Consider the following 21,240-nt stretch of genomic DNA (forward strand, 5'->3'; position numbering starts at 1 on the left):
AAAAGCAAACCAAAACTCTTTCTATTCTATTGTCAAGTATTTAACGCCTCTACAGAAATGGCCTGTGTTGATCAATGACAAAAATATGATAAATATTCATGCTATTATAACTAAGTAATACTTACTTATGTATTTATTTGTTGGTTTATTGATTAAATTTATCAAAGAACCAAAGCAAAAATTTGTAAAACATTCATTCAGAATTTCATTTATTAAACAACAAAAACTTTCAAATCATGGGTTTAGATATAGAAATTCTGAGTGTTCCAAATAGAAAGACATAACATGACATATCATAACATACTATAACATAACTTTGGACATACATGGATATTAATGGAAGCTAGAAAAATCCGGCACTCTTGGGATTTTGAGAAACTAGGCAATCTCAAACTTTTTCATGTCAAAGAAGCACCATTCCCTGATACGTTCATACGTGATACAAAGATACATTTACTGTAAGTTAATGTGATAAAACTGAAATTAATCTATGTGTCCTTTTGCTGGAAACCCCCCGGTGGTCCTCAGTTCCCAGTTTGGAAACCATTCTTCTAAACAACCACATAATAATAACCACATTACCAAGTGGATAAAATTAGGGATATCACAAGAATCAATGTATAGATACTATAGACACATAGACACTAGGGGTGTGCCCGAATACAAATACATTATTTGGCAAAGCACAAATAGTGGGTTTTTATAAATATTTGTTTCATACAAATATTTTAAAAATTATTTGTTTTAGGGAAGAAGAAAAAAAAGTTTAAAAAAATACCAGCGTACAGGTCGGTTACATCGCTATCTCAGTGTCTCTCCTCTGCTCCGCTGTTACGTCTATCAGCAGGTCTCAACGAGGGGAGTCACATCCACCTGCTACATGACGCACATTTCCTAATTTGGACATCACTCTCGAAGTTGGGGTTGTTCCCCAGAGATAAAGCTGAACTACTGACACATGCAAAGTGCTCTTAAAGACTCTCCATAACCTGTTGATCCCCTTCTCCTTTCCACAAAGGTAGGATGTAAAAAATAGGCAATAAATGAAAAGTGCAAAGCAAGAATCAACTTTGAAGTTCTTTTCTACATGTTACACAGTGTGTTTTCTCTGTGTTATGGGTGTATAAATAGGTAGAGGTCTGTCTGTGTGTTGGTGATGCACTTGGTTTTAGTTCTGGGAGCTTGAGTTCGAGACCCGGTGTGTGGACCTCCTTCGTTAGATAGTTTATTCATAAACACTTGTTTTAACACTTTAATATCCTAAAATTAAAAGCGTAATAAAAATAAAAACTGGATTTTTATTTCCACTTTTATTTTGAAAGTGATACTAATACCAATGTTTTTAGTTATCAGTAACATCAACACCTCACTCTATAACTCAATATTATTATTCTAATATAACCAGAGTGTTTGTTTAAATACTGAAACAAATACTGAAATCGTACTTATAAGATTGCAAACCACAATGAGAACACATAATCACACAGTTGTATTTGTTGTTACAGCAGGACATTTCATACAGTTCCTCTGATTTGAAATTCCTGTTTTTCGGGCTGTTTCGCTTTCTACTTGAAGGCTACACGCCAATATCTCATTTGTAACTCTTATTCTAATGCAGCCTGTGTGCTTAAATAATGAAACACACAAAGTTTCTGTTTATAAAAAGTGCTTAAGTAGAGGACTGTGTCCTGAATGGGATTACTGGTTTGTCATGGTATCAAATCAGGTATTGAGAGTAGTGGAACGTCAGTGGTAAAAACAATCTCTCCTTATTTTGAGAAATGTTCTATTGCGCTTCTGATTTGGCTGAAATTCGCCAGTTTTGGGTAAGATGTGGTGAATTTGAATGTATGTGATGGCGTTTTCAGTCCAAAATGGCGGAGAGTTTCGTTTCGTGTGCTTCTATACTCTTTGGTGTGGGTGTGTGCATGAGAAGAAGAAGAAGAAAAAAAAAAATGATGAAGATGCAAACAAGCACTGTCCTCTTTTGCATGACGTCTACGCACAATCCATGTTAAAGCATGCCGGTTTGAACTGCATGAACGTTGTGTAATTTCTATTTCCATATAAAAGAGTGTGACATGTTCTCTGCATGCGTACACGGTGGAAGGTTATCAGTACAGTAAGTGAAAGATACAAGTGCTCTCTCTACCTAAGTCATGTGTTGGATCTTCAAAATGCTGATGCGAAACCACCTCCGTTCACATATCCATGCTATCCGGGGTGCAGTCCTCAGTCGCGCTGAATAGATTATGCAAAACCACCTAACAATTCTCATTTTCACCTCACCGACACTATTATCTACATGACTTAAGGGTAGAGCAGCAAGTACGTACTTAAGATTGGAACAGACTGCATGAAATCCGGGGCAATATATATGACACAAGAGTGAGGCTAAAGCATGTAACTCAATCACAAGGCTCTATTTCTCTCTCAGCTCTAGTTAGCTTAAAATACTGGTGATTGAAGGTGTGGGGCAGGCAGAGGAGGAACTGTTAGGGGAAAAATAAAAGCTGATGGAAGGACAGGGATGGGGATTTGAGAAGAAGGAGGAAGGGGGGAGGGGGAGTCCTAATGATGAGTGGCAAACAAGTTGCTGTTTTTTTTGCCTCCCTTTCTCATGAAAAGGCCGATTCTTGCAGTTGGCTGGAATCTAAGTGATTTCTCTCCCCCCCCCCCCCCCCCTTCTGGGGCCTGTCGCATGTCACTCTCTTCCTCTCTGCCATTTGTCTCCGCTTTTCTGCTCTGGCGGTCAAGTCGCGTCGGTGTTGCGTCGTCGTCGGTGTCGCGGTTACTCCGGGAGGTGAGCATCGTCTGGAGGTCAAGGCTGGCATTACTCCCCGGATGTGAAGGTCAGAGTCAGGAAAAAAAAGGTGCTTCTGTCTTCTTTAATTCAGCCTCCTGTGATGAACGGTCCGTGTCACCCTTCCACAGCCCCCACCCACTCGCCCCCTCCACATCACCACTCACCCACTCTGCAGTGATACAGTTGTAAAGTGTAACCTTGGAGACAGGGGCTAATCATCCATCCCATTGCTACCCTTTCAATCCTTCACCTTGCTGTCTCTCTTACACCTCTCCCCCTCGGCTTCGCCTCCCACCTCCTCTCCACCTTTCCCCTCCTCTTCACCGCAACAGGCTATTTAGGTATTTTATAGGGTTTACAGTATTTTCTCAATTATCTGCCTACCTCTTTACCTCCCCTCCTTCCCCCCCCCCCCCCCCCCCCCCCCCCACATCCTCCCCTGTCTTTGTTTGTCCTGTAGAAGGACGTTTGTTTTCCTGTGGGGGTAGAGGGGAATCGACATCGAGAGATGAGTTATTGATTAGAAAGCAGGTTGCAGGGGAGAGGTAATGCGACTCAGAGAGAGAGAGAGAGAGAGAGAGAGAGAGAGAGAGAGAGAGTGAGGACAGGATGACACGTACAACCTATGACACATCCTGCATACTGTATCAAGGCAGCATACCCACGCATGCCGATGTAGCATATGTGCAATGTGGCGTATGCACACTGTTACATGCACACATGATTAAAGGTGACACAAACTGTTGCTTTTGCGTGAAAATCTTTGTCGATTGAAATATTTAAAGGATGTGTCTGGTGATTTTCTGTATTTTTCTTACTGTCAACAAATCTCATGTGCAGAGCCAAACGAACAATGAATTGATCTTCTTAGAAGTATTATGTATATCCAAAGCCTGATATATCTTATTCCTCTGTGCCGTAAACCTCCATTGTTGTCCAAAAACTGTTAAAAACATGTCAGTGAGCCACACTGCTGCACTGTTTGGTCACCTCGAAGAGTTTGGTCACTTCAGTTTGTTTAGAAATGTCTCCAAAGACTAATAACAGCGATCATGTTTTCAGTCCCTGGAGAGTAGTTCTGTGTAAGGCAGATGCTACTGCTAGTTCTGTTTACAGAGCTTTGCTAGCTTATTGTGCTACATATCACAAACTCTTGAGTTTGTATTGCATTGTTAATTTGTTAAAGAACTTCAGTGCAAAGTAACACACAAAAAAAGTAAAAGAAACACAACAACACATATATCCTTGTGATATATAGGACAACAAGCTATCAACACTGCTCTCCTGAGAATGAAAACGTGATTGCTGTTATTAGTCTTTGAGCTGTTTTAAAAACAAACTACCGTAACCGTAATCTTCCTGATGAAGAAACATGTCAGCCAGCGCAGCGGTGTGGCTCATTCACAACAACAGAGGTATACGACACAGAAGAATAAGATATATCAGGCTTTGGATACAATTAGGATGAGTTATTTGTTGATTTGGTTCTGCACATGAGATTTGTTGACAATAAGAAAAACCAGCCATATCCTTTAACTTTAATTCAAGTTATACATACTTATCTGTCAGTGGAGAAATCAACAACCTGTTAGGTTCTTGAAAATAACAGATTTTGCTTCATTAATTGTGATCAGGAATGCTTGATTTTGATGAGTGTGTGTTAGTGCTTTGCAGTCTTTTAACCAACCAACACATGATTGACATTCACTTAGACCTCAGCGTGAACCCTCTCTAGACAGCCTGTCTTTTTAATATGTTCTGCCAACTGGAAATCATGGCGGCTGCTCTGGAAATGTTGACAAATTTAATTTCAACTATCCCTCCAAATTCATATTCTGAATAAATGTAAGTTGACAAATAAGACCACGCGGATGTTTAATCCTGCTTAATTTTAGATCTGAAATGCCTCACTTTGCATCTCAACCTCCTCAGTGCACAGTCATGCTCTGAGGAGTTGAGATGCAAAGTGAGTTGGTGCACAATATTTAGTGCTGCTGGTTGTTGTCACCATATAAGCCACTTTGCATAAAGTGGTCTTATTGGTCTGGCTCCTAGCTGCCAGAAACAATCCATTCTCAGCGGATGTTTTCCGGACTAAAATCTCGTTGCACAAACTGAATTCACAAGAAACAGAGTGGCTTTGCACGGCTATGCATGTCGGTCAAGCTGAAAACAAGGCGCTTTATTTCAATCTCTGAAAGACAACATATGGTTGATACCATTTTTCATCTGACTTTGACACATTTTAACTGCGGCGGTAAATGCACCATAACATGATGAAAAACCTACACACTTTAGGCCACATGTGGCTCACATACAAGGGCAGGTATGACACCGGCAGTTTTGCAGTAGACAGAGCAGAGAATATGTCATCCCAGGAGAAGATAAAAAAAAAAAAAAATCCAGCAAACAATACAAGATGTAATTTATAACAAGGATTTACCCAGGGACACTATTTCACGCACAGCTATCCATGAAGAGATGTCTTTTTTTTCCCTGAGAGCAAGCATATGTTCTGTCAGACACCGGTGGAGGCATCAACGTAACACCAGTCCACCAGCCAACATGTGAGAGCGTGTGTGTGCAGTAAAAACAGCTCTTTAAGGAGGTGCCAGAGCCTCCTCTGTGGTGCGCCACGTTTGCAGCATGTTGACTTGTGATATGACGCTATCACAGGCTACAGTCTGGACCCCGGCGATGGGCTCACGTCCACGCGTCCTTTTCCCATAGAGCTCCTCAAATCCTGACATCCGACAGAACTCTGACAAAGGAGATGAGAGCGTTTTCAACCGGTCTGCTATCTCAGATAATTATCTCTGATATTCAGCATTCCAGACTAGAGCAGAACAACCGGGAGACAATCTGTACAAACAAACACCATACGATTATGAATGCATTACCATCCGGCAGACAGGCAATCAACACGCAATGACTTGTCCTGCAACCCTGCAGAATTAAGAGTCCTCTCAGGTTTCTAACACACTTGAGATGATTGACATGCAAACAACAGCGGATTGGATGGAGTAGAGTCAGCTTCGCTTCACCCCCTCCCACCCTCAACCACACCCCCCCCCCCCCCTCCAACTTGCTCTTACTCTTCGCTCTGTGTCTCCTGGTTACATAAAGGTGCTGTGTTTGTTTCCCCAAGGTGAATTGACTAGCCTGACGGTGCACGCCGAGACTTGATTGCACGCTTGTAGTACATTTCGAAATCCATGTACCACGCGGCGTGCAACCTTCGCTCGTGCACATGGTCACTGCTGCCACCACTCCCCTCCATCCCTATGCTGCAGCACTAAACGATTCAAGTAGTTGCGGTAATGACTTGAGGCAAGGAGGCAATGGTTGAGGTGAATCTCTCTCTCTCTCTCTCTCTCTCTCTCTCTCTCTCTCTGTCTTTCTCATCTGCGTCTTCAATCCATCGATTAGCTACAGAGGAGTACTGACAAGCGGCAGCCACTGCGGTCCTGCAGGATTGCCTGTGTGTGTGTGCACGTCTGTTTGTGAGCGTCGGCCTGCGAGTGTGAACAACAGATAGGGATACAGACAGCAGACACGGGGGCAGAGCCTGCAGTGGTGCACACCTATGCGAGGGAGTGCGAGAGCCTTATTTACTCCACTACCTGGTTTATTGAGTCAGCCCCCTCAGTCAGGCTCTGATGCAGCCGCCTGCCCCCTCGGCTCAGCTGCCTCCACCACCACCACCACCACCACCATCGCTGTGTGTGCTAACTTACCAGGCTTTAGCAGCTTTTGTGCCAACCTAACCTAACCACAAAAGCATAAACTTGTGCACATGCAAACATCGTTGATTGTGCAGGGGCACGGCATCTCTGTGCCTGCACTGCACACGCTGAACCTGTTTACGCCTAATGAGACGACATTATTTATAGTCCGGTGTGACAGCGGCGGCCTCGCCATTAGACTGATAATGAGTCACTGGGATATTGATGGATGCTTGTCTATATTGGTATTCACCAAGGAACCGGTGCCACTTCTCCGGGTTGCCGTGGATACCAGCGTTGCCTGTTAAATGACCCAATAATAATAATGATAACAATGACAGCACTATGTGGAGATTGAGTTTTAAAACCACAGGGAGAAGGACGCCGGCCAGAGCGCGAGAGTAATGAGGATGGAAGGAGAGCGATACAAATGAAAAGAGGGAAATAAATGCTGAAGAGTGGAGGGGAAGGTGGGTGGAGGGGGGTGGGGGGGGTGTCAGGAGTTTGGGTTGGATGGTGATGGGGGGTGCATAGAGAGGGGGAAAAACACACAATCGATGATCAGTGAAGTAGCATTAGCATTGTTCACACATCCCCAGCCTCGCCCCCCCACTCCCCCCCCCCCCCCCCCCCCCCCCCACCAACCCCTCCACCCCCACCACCCCCTTCCTCTTGCGGCCTCTCTTTCTTTCTTGCTGCAGCGTTGCCATGGCGACCGAGAAATGTGGGAATACCTCTGTCCTTCAGAGAGAGAGAGAGAGAGAGAGAGAGAGTAAAAGAGGGAGAAGGAAGAGATGGAACGAGACAAAGGGCACAAGGAAGGAAGGAAGGAAGAAACGAGGGAAGGAAGCGCGAGGACAGAAGATGCAGGGGAGCAGACATCGCTCGCTGACTGAGCGCACATTAAAAGCCTTGTTTAGCCCTTGAAGGAGCAGCTAAAGTATGAAACATCGTGATCTTACACACTCCTGTACACACATAAACAAATGTGCGTCAGAGTCGGCGCCCCACTAATGCATTCAGCTCCCTTTGCTGGCTTCGCTTCCATGAAAGAGAGTTAGTGGAAAGTGTTTTCAGTGAGTTTGTGTGCGCAAACACACACGCACACACACACACACACACACACACTTTCTCACGCACATGCTCTTCTCTCTAAAACACACAGGCGTGATTGTGATCACACACATGTTAATCAGTGGCCAGCCAGGCTCCTATGTATTTACCTGCTCTCTGTGTTGTGAGGCCATAGTTACTATGACAACCCATCCAGACTGAAATAGTCTCAGTGGATTGTTGCTTTCCATTGCATGCCATGTTTCCCTCACATTGTTTACCCAAAATTCTTGCCTTGACATCCCCCTTGTTGTCCATCATGCAAGTAGCTGGTGCATTAGCAAAGCTAGTGGAGTGCCCCAAACAACCCCCCCACCAGCACCACTACCCCCACCCCACTCAGCTGCCGCTCCTGTCATCCCCCTCTCCCGCATCTCTCTCACCTTCCTGCCAACCTGCTGCAAAGATCCTCCTCAAATTCATTTTATTGGCAGCTAGCATTTCCATGGAAACATCTCGAAACCATGGCAACTATTTGAAATAAGCCAAACGCTTTCAAAACTGCTGCACTCGTCCCCTCACTGTACCTCTTTCTCCCTCTCCCTCAGGCTTTACTCTCTCCATTTTTTTTTTCCTCTTCAGCAGACAATATTGTTGTTGCAGTCCACCTGCGCATGCATGCATATATGTGCATGCGTGTGATGCACGGTACACGGTGAACTTTTTATACAACCCAGCATGTTATTACTGCACCTGCATAAGTGTGCCTCATTGTGCAAATGCATGGATTTGAGCTTTGGTAGGTTTTGGCCATGTGGCGGTGTGAGCCGATTGTCGTTTAACACATGCATGTGTGCGTGTCTGTGCATGTTTGCATCCTCTCCTTGTGCACTCTCTGTAAGAACCAAACATGATTATGGGTGAGTGCCTAATGCGTAAGCCTCCTCTCCTCCTCCTCCTCCTCCACTACTTACCTTGAGCTTGTCCTTTCAAGTGTTTCAGCAGCATGCCTGTCTGTCAAACTTCTGACTCCTCCTCCGGGATGCAGCCTGATGATGTGAACTGGAGTAAGACTGAACTGACTAGCTGCCTGGGAGTCCAGTCACAGCAGCCCTCTCCTGACCAGGCCTGGCACTGCTGCAGCTACTAAGGCCAGACAAAGCCCTCCACCAAAAATTACATTTCGGTTTGATTTTAAAGCTGCAGTAAAACTTTGGGCCCTTTTAACATTATTATATAATGTGTTTTTAACAAGTAAAACACAGAAAACTCTGTGTGACAAATAGGGAGCCGATAGGAAATGTAAAATTATAAGAGCTAATATACTGTATGTGATACAATACAATTACAACACTCATACCAATAAAGAAAAAAAGAAATATGTAGACGCAATTAAGCAAATCTGTTTAATTTAAAGATGCCCTCCAGACATGTTTTAAGATATATAAAAATACTCTGCTTTTACAAATAATTTATATCTGATGTGGGTTTTACACACAGAAAAAAATCAGTAGACTAGTTAAATATTCTTAATCATATCTTCATATCTTCTCCTTCTTCCTCATTGAAAAATCTATCTATGAATATCTATGACTATGCAAATAATTTTCACTTCAAAAGTTTAAAACTGCTGGACACAAGATGTCTCCTCCTTCACTGTAAAGTCCGTTTCTCAGTGTTTGTGCGCTGGAGGCTTCAAGTTTCCACATCACACTCGTGTAAGTTGCGTTCTGGACCACGATTGGCTCCAAATGACTTGTAATGTCACAAATCATACCCATAGGTAACGTAAATGTGTTAAACTGAAATTAAAGGTGAGCACAGACACTTTCCCCCTTCAGCAGATGATTGTGAAAACAAACTCTGCGCGTACATCATTCTGCACAGAGAAGAGAAAAACATCCGAGTGAAGGAACAAGAAGAAAAGCTCATTTTTGAGCGGACGGGGACTTTAAGTAGAGAAGGAAGAGATTTAAAAAAAAAAAAAAAAAGGTAGATGTCAATAATCCCTGTTAACAAGCTCGTTTGTCTGCCCATAAACGGTCCCAAATTAAGCTTTGATGTCAGGTTTGTACACATTTTGCCCACAGAAGTGAATAAATTAGGTGAACATGATGAGGTAAACATCACGGTGCTTTGTGCATTGCACTGACATCATGTTGCACAATTCCTGTGTAGTCAAAACCTTCCAATTTGAATCTGTAAATTTGTACAGTCGCCCAACACCGCTTAAAGCTTAAAGGTGCACTACTGACACCGTGTATGTTGTTCCAGCAGTGACAGCCGACGCTCGGTTTATGATGACAGAGGAGCGCATAAAGCAAAGACATTTTCACCACAGACAATCTAGTCAAACATATTTACTGCCTCATCTAGCAGCTTTGAAAGATCCCTCCTCAAACGATAGGATGCGTAAAGCTTTTCTGTAGCATGTACTGTGGTTTTGTGTATGTAATTATGCATTAGAGCGTTTCCAAAAGAAAAAAAACGGTTTGCCTTCACCCACCAGAAGAAGTTACAGATTGACTGGCCTCCGTGACTGCAGCGAGCTGGATCTGATCTGAGCTGGATCTAAGAGCTATTAAAAGTTGTTTATTTTTATTTTTTTGAGGTAGATATCAGAGTAGTTTTCTTTAACGTTGAGGCTTTGAATGTGGCAGTGTTGACTGAGACAAGAGATGTGAAGAAAACATTTGCACAGAAATGCAACCAACAGCGCTTTGTGTGACTTCACTTGAGTGCCAAAATAGAGAAGAAGAAAAAAAAAAAAAAAGTGCCATAACTGTGAAATTTAATCTGTCCTATTTTAGATCCGTCGGTAATAATTGATATCTCGCCCACAGCTCTGAAGCATCAGTGGGCTTTGATTTTATCTGAAAGATCTAATTGTAAAGCTGTGGTCATACAAGCACTGGGAAACTAATAGCATCACTCTCAACACAAAATAGATAAAATAATCTCCGTCTTTAATAATAATAATACGTGGGGAGACATCTCAGCATCCTTTTAATGCTGAGCGACCCTCACTGTCTTCATCAAAGAAAGTCAAAAAAAAACACATACATAAAGCATTAATCACTATTCTGCTTGAATCATGACAATCCCGCCTTGTCTTCTTACTCACCTTCCCCTCCTTTAGTTTTTTTTTATGTACAGTACTTTTTTTCTCTACTTGCAATTTTTTTTCCCAACCCTGGATTCCTTAAAATAAAGCCTTTCTCGTTCTTTCTTTAGCAAGTAAAGAGAAATTAGCGTAATTGTTTTAATGAGAAGCCCTCAAGGCGTTTTTTTTTTTCTTCTCAAGCTCGTGTTAGCAGATGAGTCCTTCTCACCTAAAGCAGAAGGCTGTCCCCAAAATCAGAGAGGAGAAGCAGAAAAAGAAAAAAAAAAAACCACGGTAACAGCAGAAAAAATATAACACATACTAAGAAAGAAAAAGACCAAAAACAATACCTTAAAATAATAATAGTATTACTAAACATAATGCAGATGAAAGCCATATACACAAGTCTATTCCCCAAAGACCTGCTCAGGATTTGCTCAGTGGGGGAAAAAAAAAAAAAAACAATTACGGTGCCATGAAATGAATAAAAGGTATATTCAGTTATCTGAGTCCTTTGAAGATGGGTGAGGACGAGTAAGCAAATCTAATTCAACAGTGAGGGCTTTCCGTTGCGGAGGAGCCTACAAGAAAAAGAAAAACTCCCAAAGTGCAGAGATTAGTTGGTAGTACTGCCAGTTCCTTCTTCTCTGGGGAGTCGTATGTGTGTGTGTGTGTGTGTGGGTGTGTATGGGATGGGGTTGAAGGGGGGGTTTAACCGATCCGTTTTGTGACTGAGCAGATAAAACTTCAACGGTTACAGGATTCCTGGGAGTTAATGATGAGGAACCAACAGAGGTGAGGACATTATGATCAAACACACGCAGGGGAGAACAAAATGGGGGGGGGGGGGGGGGGGGGGGGTGACAAAAGAACAGAAGCACCCTAACAACATGTGAATGTCAAGCAGCTAATAAGGAGGACGACCATCCTTCGCCACCTCCAGAACGGCTCCAGAACTCCTTGTGATGCTTTCAGGCTGTTTCTCGGACCGTAGGACACTGGAACCTCCGGTTCTACGAGGGCTGAGAGAGGTGAAGATCTTCTAATGATGTGGTCGTCCTTTTTTTTGGCACCAATAAGAGATATCACATCATCGTCCTGTACTGGCCTCCTTCCACTGGTTACCGGTGAAATATAGCATTTATTTTAAGATTTTTTTTTTTTTTAATTTGTTTTTAAAGCTCTGAGTGGTTTGGCATCAGACTACATCTCTGATCTCCTCAGTCTATGTTCTACATCCAGACTCCTCAGATCAGTCACAATCCAAAGGTGACCAAGCTTTTTCTATCGTTGCTCCCTCGCTGTCAGATCTCCCCCGTCTAACACTTTTAAATCCCAACTAAAGACCGACCTTTATAAAATCCCCTTAATTTATCTATTCATTTATCTCTCGTTTTAATGATTTAACTGTATCTCATATTTCTAAATGAGCTCTATAAATTAATTTGACTTGACCTGACTACATGATGCATCTTAAATTCCTGCTCAAAACAAATTGCTTTCTGTTGCAAAAATGTCCAACGCGCTCTCTCTGTATCACTGCAAAAAAAATCAAACACGTTTCCTGCAGTGTGCACTGTCTGGCATCTTCTCATTTTTACAGTGAAACAAAAGTGCAGGTCCGAGCCTTTGCGGACGACAATATGTGAACACAGTTTGGGTCTTTGTTTACGTGCAGTAGCATAAGTCTAGTGACGCATCTGCATCATGTAGCAGTGTGCACAGATACACTGGCATCTCGTGGAATGTGGAGACATCATGATGGAGCAGTGTTTGCACCCGGGGCTGCAACTGCCATTTGAAATGGCCTCATAGTCCTTGTCTGTTACATGACCATGCAGATCAATCATCAGACATAATATGCCGGTACACGACTGAACGGAGCTGCTGTTACAGATCACCATCCACCGTCATGTTTCAGAGTTGGCAAACGATACTGGACTGAAGGCTTTTTTTTTTTGTCTTCCTCCAAATTTAAGAGAAATGGAGAAAAAAAAATAGATTAACCGTCTTTCTTTGTTATTCTGTAGATACGGTGTTGCTGTGTTGACTGTCTGTCTCGACCACTCTTTGTCTTTATCGGTTCAGTTTGTCAGTGTTTTGCGTATGTTTTCATGATTTTCCAGACTGTTATTCCTTTCACACTATGCAGATGGATTTACATACACAATATGAGGCACATTTGCGTGTGCCAACATATTAAACACCTACACACATATGCATGCGTGTGTGTGTGTGTGTGTGTGCGCCCACACACGTTACTTATGAGAACCTTCTGTCGGTTATATTTATTCCTTAAACCCATCTTCTCATCGCTACATAGCAACCAACAACTTCATAAGGGTTACAACTCTAATTCCTGAACCCGATCCTAATATTTCCCACACATTTTTTTTGTGTGATATTAATCAATTCTGAACAAAATTTCAAATTCAGCAGATATGTTACAGTGAGAGCAATCAATGTACTGTATCAGATGTGGCTTTGAGAGCAGCTTATTGTGAGGAATAATAATCTCTATCGCAAAGCAACTGGTGAGAATAGTCAGGCACTTTACCAGTAGGTGTTATTCTCTGCTGTGTTTGGGCCTTTTCACCAGTCTGTTTAATTGTGTATGCAGTGTCCGCTTTGGCAACTTAAGGATCGCTTCTCTGTTTTTTGCTGATGATGTAGTTTCGCTGGCTTCACTGGATGACGGCCCACATAACCCACATGCTGAGGAGTTTTATAGTCGACTCTGCAGCTGTTCGAATGAGTTTCAGCACCTCTAAAGATCATGATACTCTGAAAAACTATGGACTGCTTCCCTCTAGTTTGGAATAAGTTTCTGTCCTAAGTGGAAGAGTTCTAGTGTCTCAAAGTGTTGTTTCTTAAAGGATGTGGCTGGTGATTTTATATATATTGTGCAGAGCCAAACCAACAATGGATTGATCTACTTACAGTTATTCCTCTGTGCCATAAACCTCCGTTATTGTCCAAAAACTATTAAAAACACATCAGTGAGCCACACCGTTGTACTGAGTGACATGTTCCTTCATCACAAAGAGTTTTGGTATGTTAGTTTGTTTAGAAACGGCTCCAAAGACTGATAACAGCGATCACGTTTTCAGTCTCCGGAGAGTAGTTCTGTGTAAGAAAGATGCTATTGAGCATGTGTGGGGACGCAGATCCGTTTACAGTGCTTTGTTAGCTTGTTGTGCTACATATCACAACCTCTTGACTTTTTAGGCTTTGGAGCCATTTCTAAACACCATCACCAAAGTCAAAGTCAATGTGATGTGTAGCATAACAAGCTAGCAAAGCTCTGTACACAGAACTACTCTCCGGGGACTGTCACCCAGTGCAGTGGTGTGGCTCATTGATTTGTTTTAGAAAGTTTTTGGACAACAACAGAGGTCAACGGCATAGAGGAATAAGATATATCAAACTTTAGATACACACACACAATACCTGTAAGTAGATCAGTTCATTGTTGGTTTGGCTCTGCACATGAGATTTGTAGACAATAAGAGAAATATAGAAAATCTTCAGCTGTATCCTTTAATGTGAGGTAAGACGGAGCATTAGATCAACAGGAGGTTGGTGCGGGATCAGCAGGGATGGTTTTGTACCGGACGGTCATGATGAAGAGGGAACTGATCCAGACGGCAAAGCCTTGGATTCACTAGTTGAGCTACATTTCAAACCTCAGCTACAGTCCATGAGCTCTGAGTAGTGACTGGAACAATAAGATCATGAATACGAGTGGCTGAAATGATTTCCCCTCCCGTGGTGTCCCGGCTCAGCCTTGATACAGGATGAAGAGCTCAGATATCCAGAAGCTCACCATCTGATCTGAATGCCTCACTGTGGAGGTATTGTGGACATACACAGCTTGGTGGAGAAACCAGTAAAGACCCAGAACACACAGGAGGGATTACCCTATCTGGCCTGAGAACGCCTTGGGATACAGCAGGAAGAGCTGGAGGACGTGGTTGTGGAGGACAATTTAGCCGGCTTCACCTATGACCTGGATCATGTGAAGTGCTGGGAGTTGAATGATATGACGAGAAACAGTTCTCCGACAAACTTAAATTCTAATCTATGCTTATATTTACTGTGCATGATCTATATTTGGTTCAATAACATGTTTTCTTTTGAAGTTTGCATCTTGTTTCATGTTAAATTGCACTGCAGCTTCAGTTTTTTGGTTGTATATCTAAAAGTCTACATCAAGAAAATCTGTGGAATCTCTGAAAAACTAATAAACACTAATTTTACAGAGCACCTTGTGTCCTTTAAGTCTGCAATGCCCTTCCTCTCTCCCAATGTCTCCTGTTTGTCTCTAAGTTATCGAGTAAATTTAAAATAAAAAGACAAAAAATGTACTTAAAAATGATTCGACTTGCAACGTGTGACTTGCAAAACAATCATTTTGTTCCTCAAAACTCCAACACAGGATTATAAACCTGCTGACCTTAACCATACGCTTGTAAAAAAAAATAAGCCCCAGGCCTAAATGTCCGCATGTCGGTGGATTTTCTTTTTAAATGGGCAGAAGCTCAACAACACCCAGCCACCCTCAGTGCAGACAAAGCTGTCTATTTCTGTCAGCCACATGCAGTCATGAAGTTGTCATTATTGTGAAATGTGAGGGCAGCTCTCTCCTTTAACACCTCCAAACACCCCTCCTCCCCCCACCACCTCACCCCCCCCACCCTTCCAATCCCCCATACATTGTGCTCATTATATGGGTCGTGAGCTCAGGGAGGGTTCGGGCTCTTTAATCAATGAACACGATGACACAGGGTATAAGTCATACTGGTATTCAATAGCGCATACCATGGTAACAAAAAAACATAGAGCTGCAGAAGATGAAGACAAAAAGTCCGTGTGTGTGTGTGTGTGTACTGTAATGACATGTGTGCTGATCTGGATGCAGCCTGAAATAGACGGACAAACACCGTGTGCGGCGCGGAGAGACGACAGGTGGACGGTCCTGTATGATACGTGTGTGTGTGTGTGTGTTCTCCCTCTGTTTCATTTAGTTCTTATACTGTAATTACACGGATGAGACTCACTGCGAGGCTCTTTCCCTCCAGTGCTCTTCCTCTCTCTCTCTCTCTCTCTCTCACTCCGACTCTGTGATTCTATGTATAATTACTTGCATAATTATAGTTCCCTCCATCCTACTGTTTCAGGACGTCTGTTTCTGTCTCTCCGGTATCTCTTGTCTTTCTTTTTCTTGAACACACACACACACACACACACACACACACACATATGCGCACACTCACAGACATAACAGTGCTTGCACCCCGCCGATTCTTCCTCCCTTTCGCCTGGTGGTAAGACTCGTCTTGTCACTCTCTTTTTGTCTCGTCTTCGTTTGAAGCGGGCCTGTTCTAATATTGGAAAGACAGCCGAGCAGATACAGTGTGTGTGTGTGTGTGTGTGTGTGTGTGTGTGAAGAAGCCGGTGGTTTACTCCTGGGCTGCCATGCTTTCCTCATTATTCATTCAGACATCACAAACTTAAAGAGCCTTAAGGTGTGTCACAGGGAATAAGGGGAAAACAAAATGCTCTATTATTTTCTTATTTTTTCTCTCTTGCTTGCTACTTAAAGCTTTCTGAAACTGTGCCGTTATGTGTGAGAAAGGGAGCGGCGCACACACACACACACACACACACTAATGCTGACAGTAGCATTATAAACCTGCACCTCCTCATGTTTTGAAAGTTTCTTAAGGCTGGCGGATGATGCCAGTAGATACAATTAGTTTGATTGCTTAGCAACTGAACATCACTTTTGAGAGAGGGAACAGAGGGGAGAAGCTCAGGTGGAGAATCGAGGTTACACGCTGTTTTTTTTCTGAAGAATCTGTTTTTCCCAAAACTTCCATGCAAAGTAGCATGCGGCGTATCTTCAGCGTTGCTTTCATGTGTCAATCAGCGGAGTAACACACCACGCTGTGTCTCAGGTTAACTGACAATAAGATTATATCAACACCTCACATAATCCACACACACACACACACACAGTCATTTACTGCTCGACAGGGTTCAAAATTTAAGCTTTGTGCTGCACTGCAGGTCTACTGTGCAACCAATCGTGGCCTACTTTCAGGTATCTGGAGGATTTTCCCAGCTTTATCTGGGCATTTATGCCCTCACCCTATTTCAACTCATCTTTAACAACATGCTGCAATGTAAAGGAGGAAATGCAAGTGCTCAGAAGTTCTGAATGTTTTAGGGGCCGAGAGTGCCGAGAGTCAGGATTAGGTTGGGACGTTATGGAAGCCTTCAGGTTTGGGGGCTTCAATCGGTTATGCAATGGTATGTAATAGTTCTTAAGAACCTGCCACTCATGATTACAACACAGACCTTATTGATGGTCAGTCATGGTCTTTGTCACTGTGCTCTTACCCCCTCTGCTGGAGAGAGACAAGACCAGGACCCTGATGCAGACAGTGGTGGGACAGACCTGGAAAGTAAAGTACCCCGACATCCCCAAGGGAGGAGCGTGATGTATTTACTCTGCGGCAGGCAACTCCAACAAACAAACAGTCAGAACTTCTGCTTTTTGTTTCTAACTTGATCTTTTTTTCAAATCTTCTTCAGTCAGATGGTCCGGCTCAGTGTGTGTGTGTGTGTGTGTGTGTGTGTGTGTGTGTGTGTGTGTGTGTGTGTGTGTGTGTGTAAGGGAGGGCGGGGTCACATGGGACGCCGGTCTGGGTTGCAGCACATCGGCGAGGCTTTAATTTGGTGTGTGAGGCGAGCTGCGGCGGACTCTCCCAGCAGAGACGGTGCTGTGTTTGTTTTGCGGGTGTGTAAATTAGCGGTAATTCGTTTGCTCAGTAATGACGTGGGAGAGCTAATTAGGGCAGTGTTGATGGGTGCATTAATTAGTCTCTAGTGTGTGATGCTAATGAGACCCTGATTCCAAGTGTGTGTGTGTTTTTGTGTTTGCATGTGCATGAGTGTAAGCCATGTATCTGTAAAGGCCAACAACTACAGGTCATGCCATGAGGTATGTAGCATGAGAGCTGGTAAAGACGGGGAGAGTATGTCTGTGACTCAACATGTGTGCCCTCTGTGTGTGTGTGTGTGTGTGTGTGTGTGTGTGTGTGTACATGAAGGACGCAGCAGGTCCATATCTGTGTATAAGAACCCCCTTTAATCCTGGTGGCTCCATGATGTCGGCCATGCCTGACTGAATAGTGATCCCTCCATTCAACCGTCACAGGGCCGACGGGCCCCGGTTCACACATCACACACTTAACACCGCAGCGAGGAAGCAAGCGGGGAGGGGGGAGGTGGGGGAGGTGGAGGGGTGGGGGGGGTTGTGTGCAGCCGGTCGGTCACACTGCGGTGGGTTTGCTGCTACAGCTGCATCACAATCATAAATTCATCCCAACCTATAAAAACGTCCTGGACACAAAACAGACAACACAGGGAGCCGTAATGGATGAAAGGCTGTTTTATAAGTGTGCTCAGTGACAGGTCCACTTCACAGATAAGAAGGATCCATCTGCGTGTGGTCACAGCGGGGCAGTGCTACTACACTACTACTGTGGCTTCTCTCAGTTAGGATGTGACAAGGTGGCAGCTTGCTGTAAGAATTTATGGCATATTACTGATGTGGCATTCGTCATAGCGGTGGTGAAAGGCAAGCATAGAGTAAAGGGGGGTGGGGGGGGGGGGGGGACTGGCTTTAGAGCCTCACCAGTGATCTATTCTAATCATATTTATTCATGACTATCCCGTTATACATAATCCATTACTATTCCTGTTCAACTTTATCCTCTTCGGGTCCGTGCTGTCGCTTATTTCTTCGCCTCCTCTCCTTTCTCTTGTACAACTAGAGGGGGGGAAAAAGAGAAATTTAAAATCAGCATGAGAGGGCCAGTAGATGTGTAGTAGATGTTTTAAAAGAAACAGCACTGGGAGTCATCCTGAAAACTTTACAAATACAATAAGGTGATTAATATTCAGCACAAGCGGCTATAAAATTTCAACTTAAGTTTCACAACAAGAGATCAGTCAAAGGGATGAGGAGAGGGAGATTTGTCATGCGAAGCTTTACTGATGACTGTCACACACAGAGAGAGAGAGGTCTGCCACGCTCCCGCTCTCCACTTTGAAGCTACTAGTGACTGAATTTAAGGCGGCGTACCTCGAACCTCCAGCTTGCACTCCACCTGGTCTTCCCCGAGGTCGTTGACAGCCTTACAGGAGTATCTGCCTCCGTCGAACAGGCCCGGCTTACGGATGTTCAGAGTCAACACCCCCTGGTTGTTCTGCATCAAAAACTTGGGGTCTTCACCGATGATCATGTTGTTCTTCATCCAAATGATCTTTGGCTGAGGAACAATGTGTTTGAAGAGGAGGTGGCGGGGTAGAGGAGGAGGAGGAGGAGGAGGAGGGAGTGTATAAACAGAGTGAGGGATGTCGGGGAGGGTGGGAGAGCAGAGGGAGGCGGGAAGAGGGAGAGGTGAAATTAGGTCAACATTTCGGCTTGACAAATCTTTGCCGATTCGGAGGGATAAAAAAAAAAAAAGTGTGTTCAAAGATCTTTCTGCTCCACCTCTTGTTCTCTAGCTTCAGACATAAAAATACACTCACTGCTGCAGAGGCATAAAAATCCAGCGACTGTTCTACACTCACAGTGTTTGACGCTCACACTTAAAACACAAAGCATGAAATCTACAGCGTGCCCTTACAGCACAGCTACCAGGGGCCACCGCAGGTAAAGAGTATGCAGGATGGGTGGTAATGTAGCGCTGTAGTGTTTATATTTAGTCGTTTGCAGGATACAGATTGTCTTTATCCCACAGGTTTCTACGCTAAGTGACAGTTTTGTGCATCTTTTTTTCTACCCTTACTTTGTTTTACTCTTATTTTACTCCATGCTTACATGATAAGCTATCATTTGCCAGTTGTTGGGGTCTTTTTTCCAGTAGTTTCCTATCTTTCAATGTTAAGATATCCTTTATAACATTCCTATATTTGCAGAAAAGATGAATATCTTGTTCCTCTCCAATCCAACAATCAGGAGTGAAATCATAATCACATTTGCAGAAGAAATAAATCTGATATAAAATGAATAAACTGAGCACAGAGACGGTTTCATTGACACACAGCTCTACAGTAAAGATGTAGATACCTTGGGGAAACCGCGGACGGCACAGCTGATGGCTGTGGTGTAACCTGCAACCACACTTCTGTCCACCAGGGGCGCTGTGAATTTGGGGGAACTGGTCTTGTCCCTCTCTTTGAAGGGTGTGGGGTTATAGTCCAAACCTGGGCAGGTGGAGAGAGTGTTGAATGTCTCGATTATTTTTTTCTACTTTGAGAACACACATACAGTGAGGTGCAAACAGCCCCAAAAAATTAAAATATGTCATACAACTCTTCTCCAGTGCACCAAACTTTATTCACCAGATGTTATCTTGTCTTCATCTTGGTGGTCTCTGAGTTTCTGATTCTCTTGTATGAGCGATATGATGACGGAAGCCTTTGTACGGAAAAATAGATATTCAATATTTTTACTCTTTGATAGGTTAACATGAACGATTGTATTTGCAAGACAATATTCTGAAAATAAAAAGGTTTTAATATTATATGTGTGGTGTTACAGTCATTGATATTTCTCTCATGTACATTTTCTATCCTCTAAGAGTAATTGTATTTTGTAAATAGTATATTATAAGTAAAGGATGATGATAACGTTGTTTGTATACTTATATAAGGAAACAGCCTCGGACACCACTGTGATGAAGGCAAAAACCGTTGAATTAAGCATGAAGTACTAAAGAAGAGTTGTGTCTTTTAATTTTGTTGAACATGTCTTAATTTAACCCATCTAATCCGAATTATGTGGCTAGTTTGCTACTTTTTAGTAGTTTGTATAAAACTTAGTCTGCTGAAATGCTTAATTAATAACCTACTGTAATAACTTTTAAAGGATACGTTAAAAAACAACAGTCAGGAGCGCGAATGAACATTGAAACATGTTTTTCTTGCTGTAATCATTCCTCCTGTTCATACTGACCATTAGAAGATCCCCTCATAATGCATTTTCAATGTAAGTGATGGAGGAGTTGATATCTTCCACAGTTACAGTCTTTAAATACATGTTTGCACAGAAGGAGGACTGTGGATTTTGTCCTCCATCACTTACATTGTAAGCACATTATAAAGGGATCTTCTTATGGTCAGTATAAACAGGAGGAATGATTACAGCAAGAAAAAAACATGTATCAATGTTCATTTGGGCTCCTGACTTGACAGATTGTGACTCTATCCTTTAATATCCAAACCACATCCTGTTAAACTATCTAATTGTTTAAATTTGCAGATCTGAATTATCGAGTGAGGAAGCTGATTATTTGTTTCATCCAGAGGTCAATGTGTACTGTACTGTGATCCCACAATCCTCACCATTTTATAGGCCAGACCGCTGTTGGAAACACAAAAGAGATTGGCTGGTTGGCTGCCAAATGTTTCTGGTAGAGTAAGCGAAGGCAACAACACAAAAACAGTAGCAGCATTTGGCTGGTGGCAGGTGTTAA

The 21,240-nt window shown here is 43.0% G+C and overlaps 1 protein-coding gene and 1 long non-coding RNA gene across 15 annotated transcripts in view; both read right to left on the bottom strand.

Moving 5' to 3' along the window:
* Positions 1-4,957: 4,957 nt before the first annotated feature.
* LOC121883380 lies at positions 4,958-5,794 on the bottom strand. The gene is made up of 2 exons (XR_006092207.1): positions 5,707-5,794; positions 4,958-5,567 (listed from the first exon to the last, which is right to left on the bottom strand). It is a non-coding gene; the product is annotated as an uncharacterized LOC121883380 (long non-coding RNA).
* A 12,337-nt stretch (positions 5,795-18,131) lies between these two features.
* Positions 18,132-21,240, bottom strand: part of mybpc2a (myosin binding protein Ca) — a 56,846-nt gene continuing 53,737 nt past the window's right edge. For all 14 annotated transcript variants that reach the window (XM_042391597.1, XM_042391596.1, XM_042391593.1 and 11 more), the window contains 3 exons: positions 19,833-19,969; positions 18,843-19,029; positions 18,132-18,527 (listed from right to left, as the gene is read on the bottom strand). In XM_042391597.1, coding sequence (XP_042247531.1) covers positions 18,493-18,527; positions 18,843-19,029; positions 19,833-19,969 — 359 coding nt within the window. In that variant the 3' untranslated portion in view covers positions 18,132-18,492. The remainder of the gene's footprint in view (positions 18,528-18,842; positions 19,030-19,832; positions 19,970-21,240) is intronic.

This window comes from Thunnus maccoyii, chromosome 18 (assembly GCF_910596095.1).
Source record: "Thunnus maccoyii chromosome 18, fThuMac1.1, whole genome shotgun sequence".
Taxonomy (NCBI): Eukaryota; Metazoa; Chordata; class Actinopteri; order Scombriformes; family Scombridae; genus Thunnus; species Thunnus maccoyii.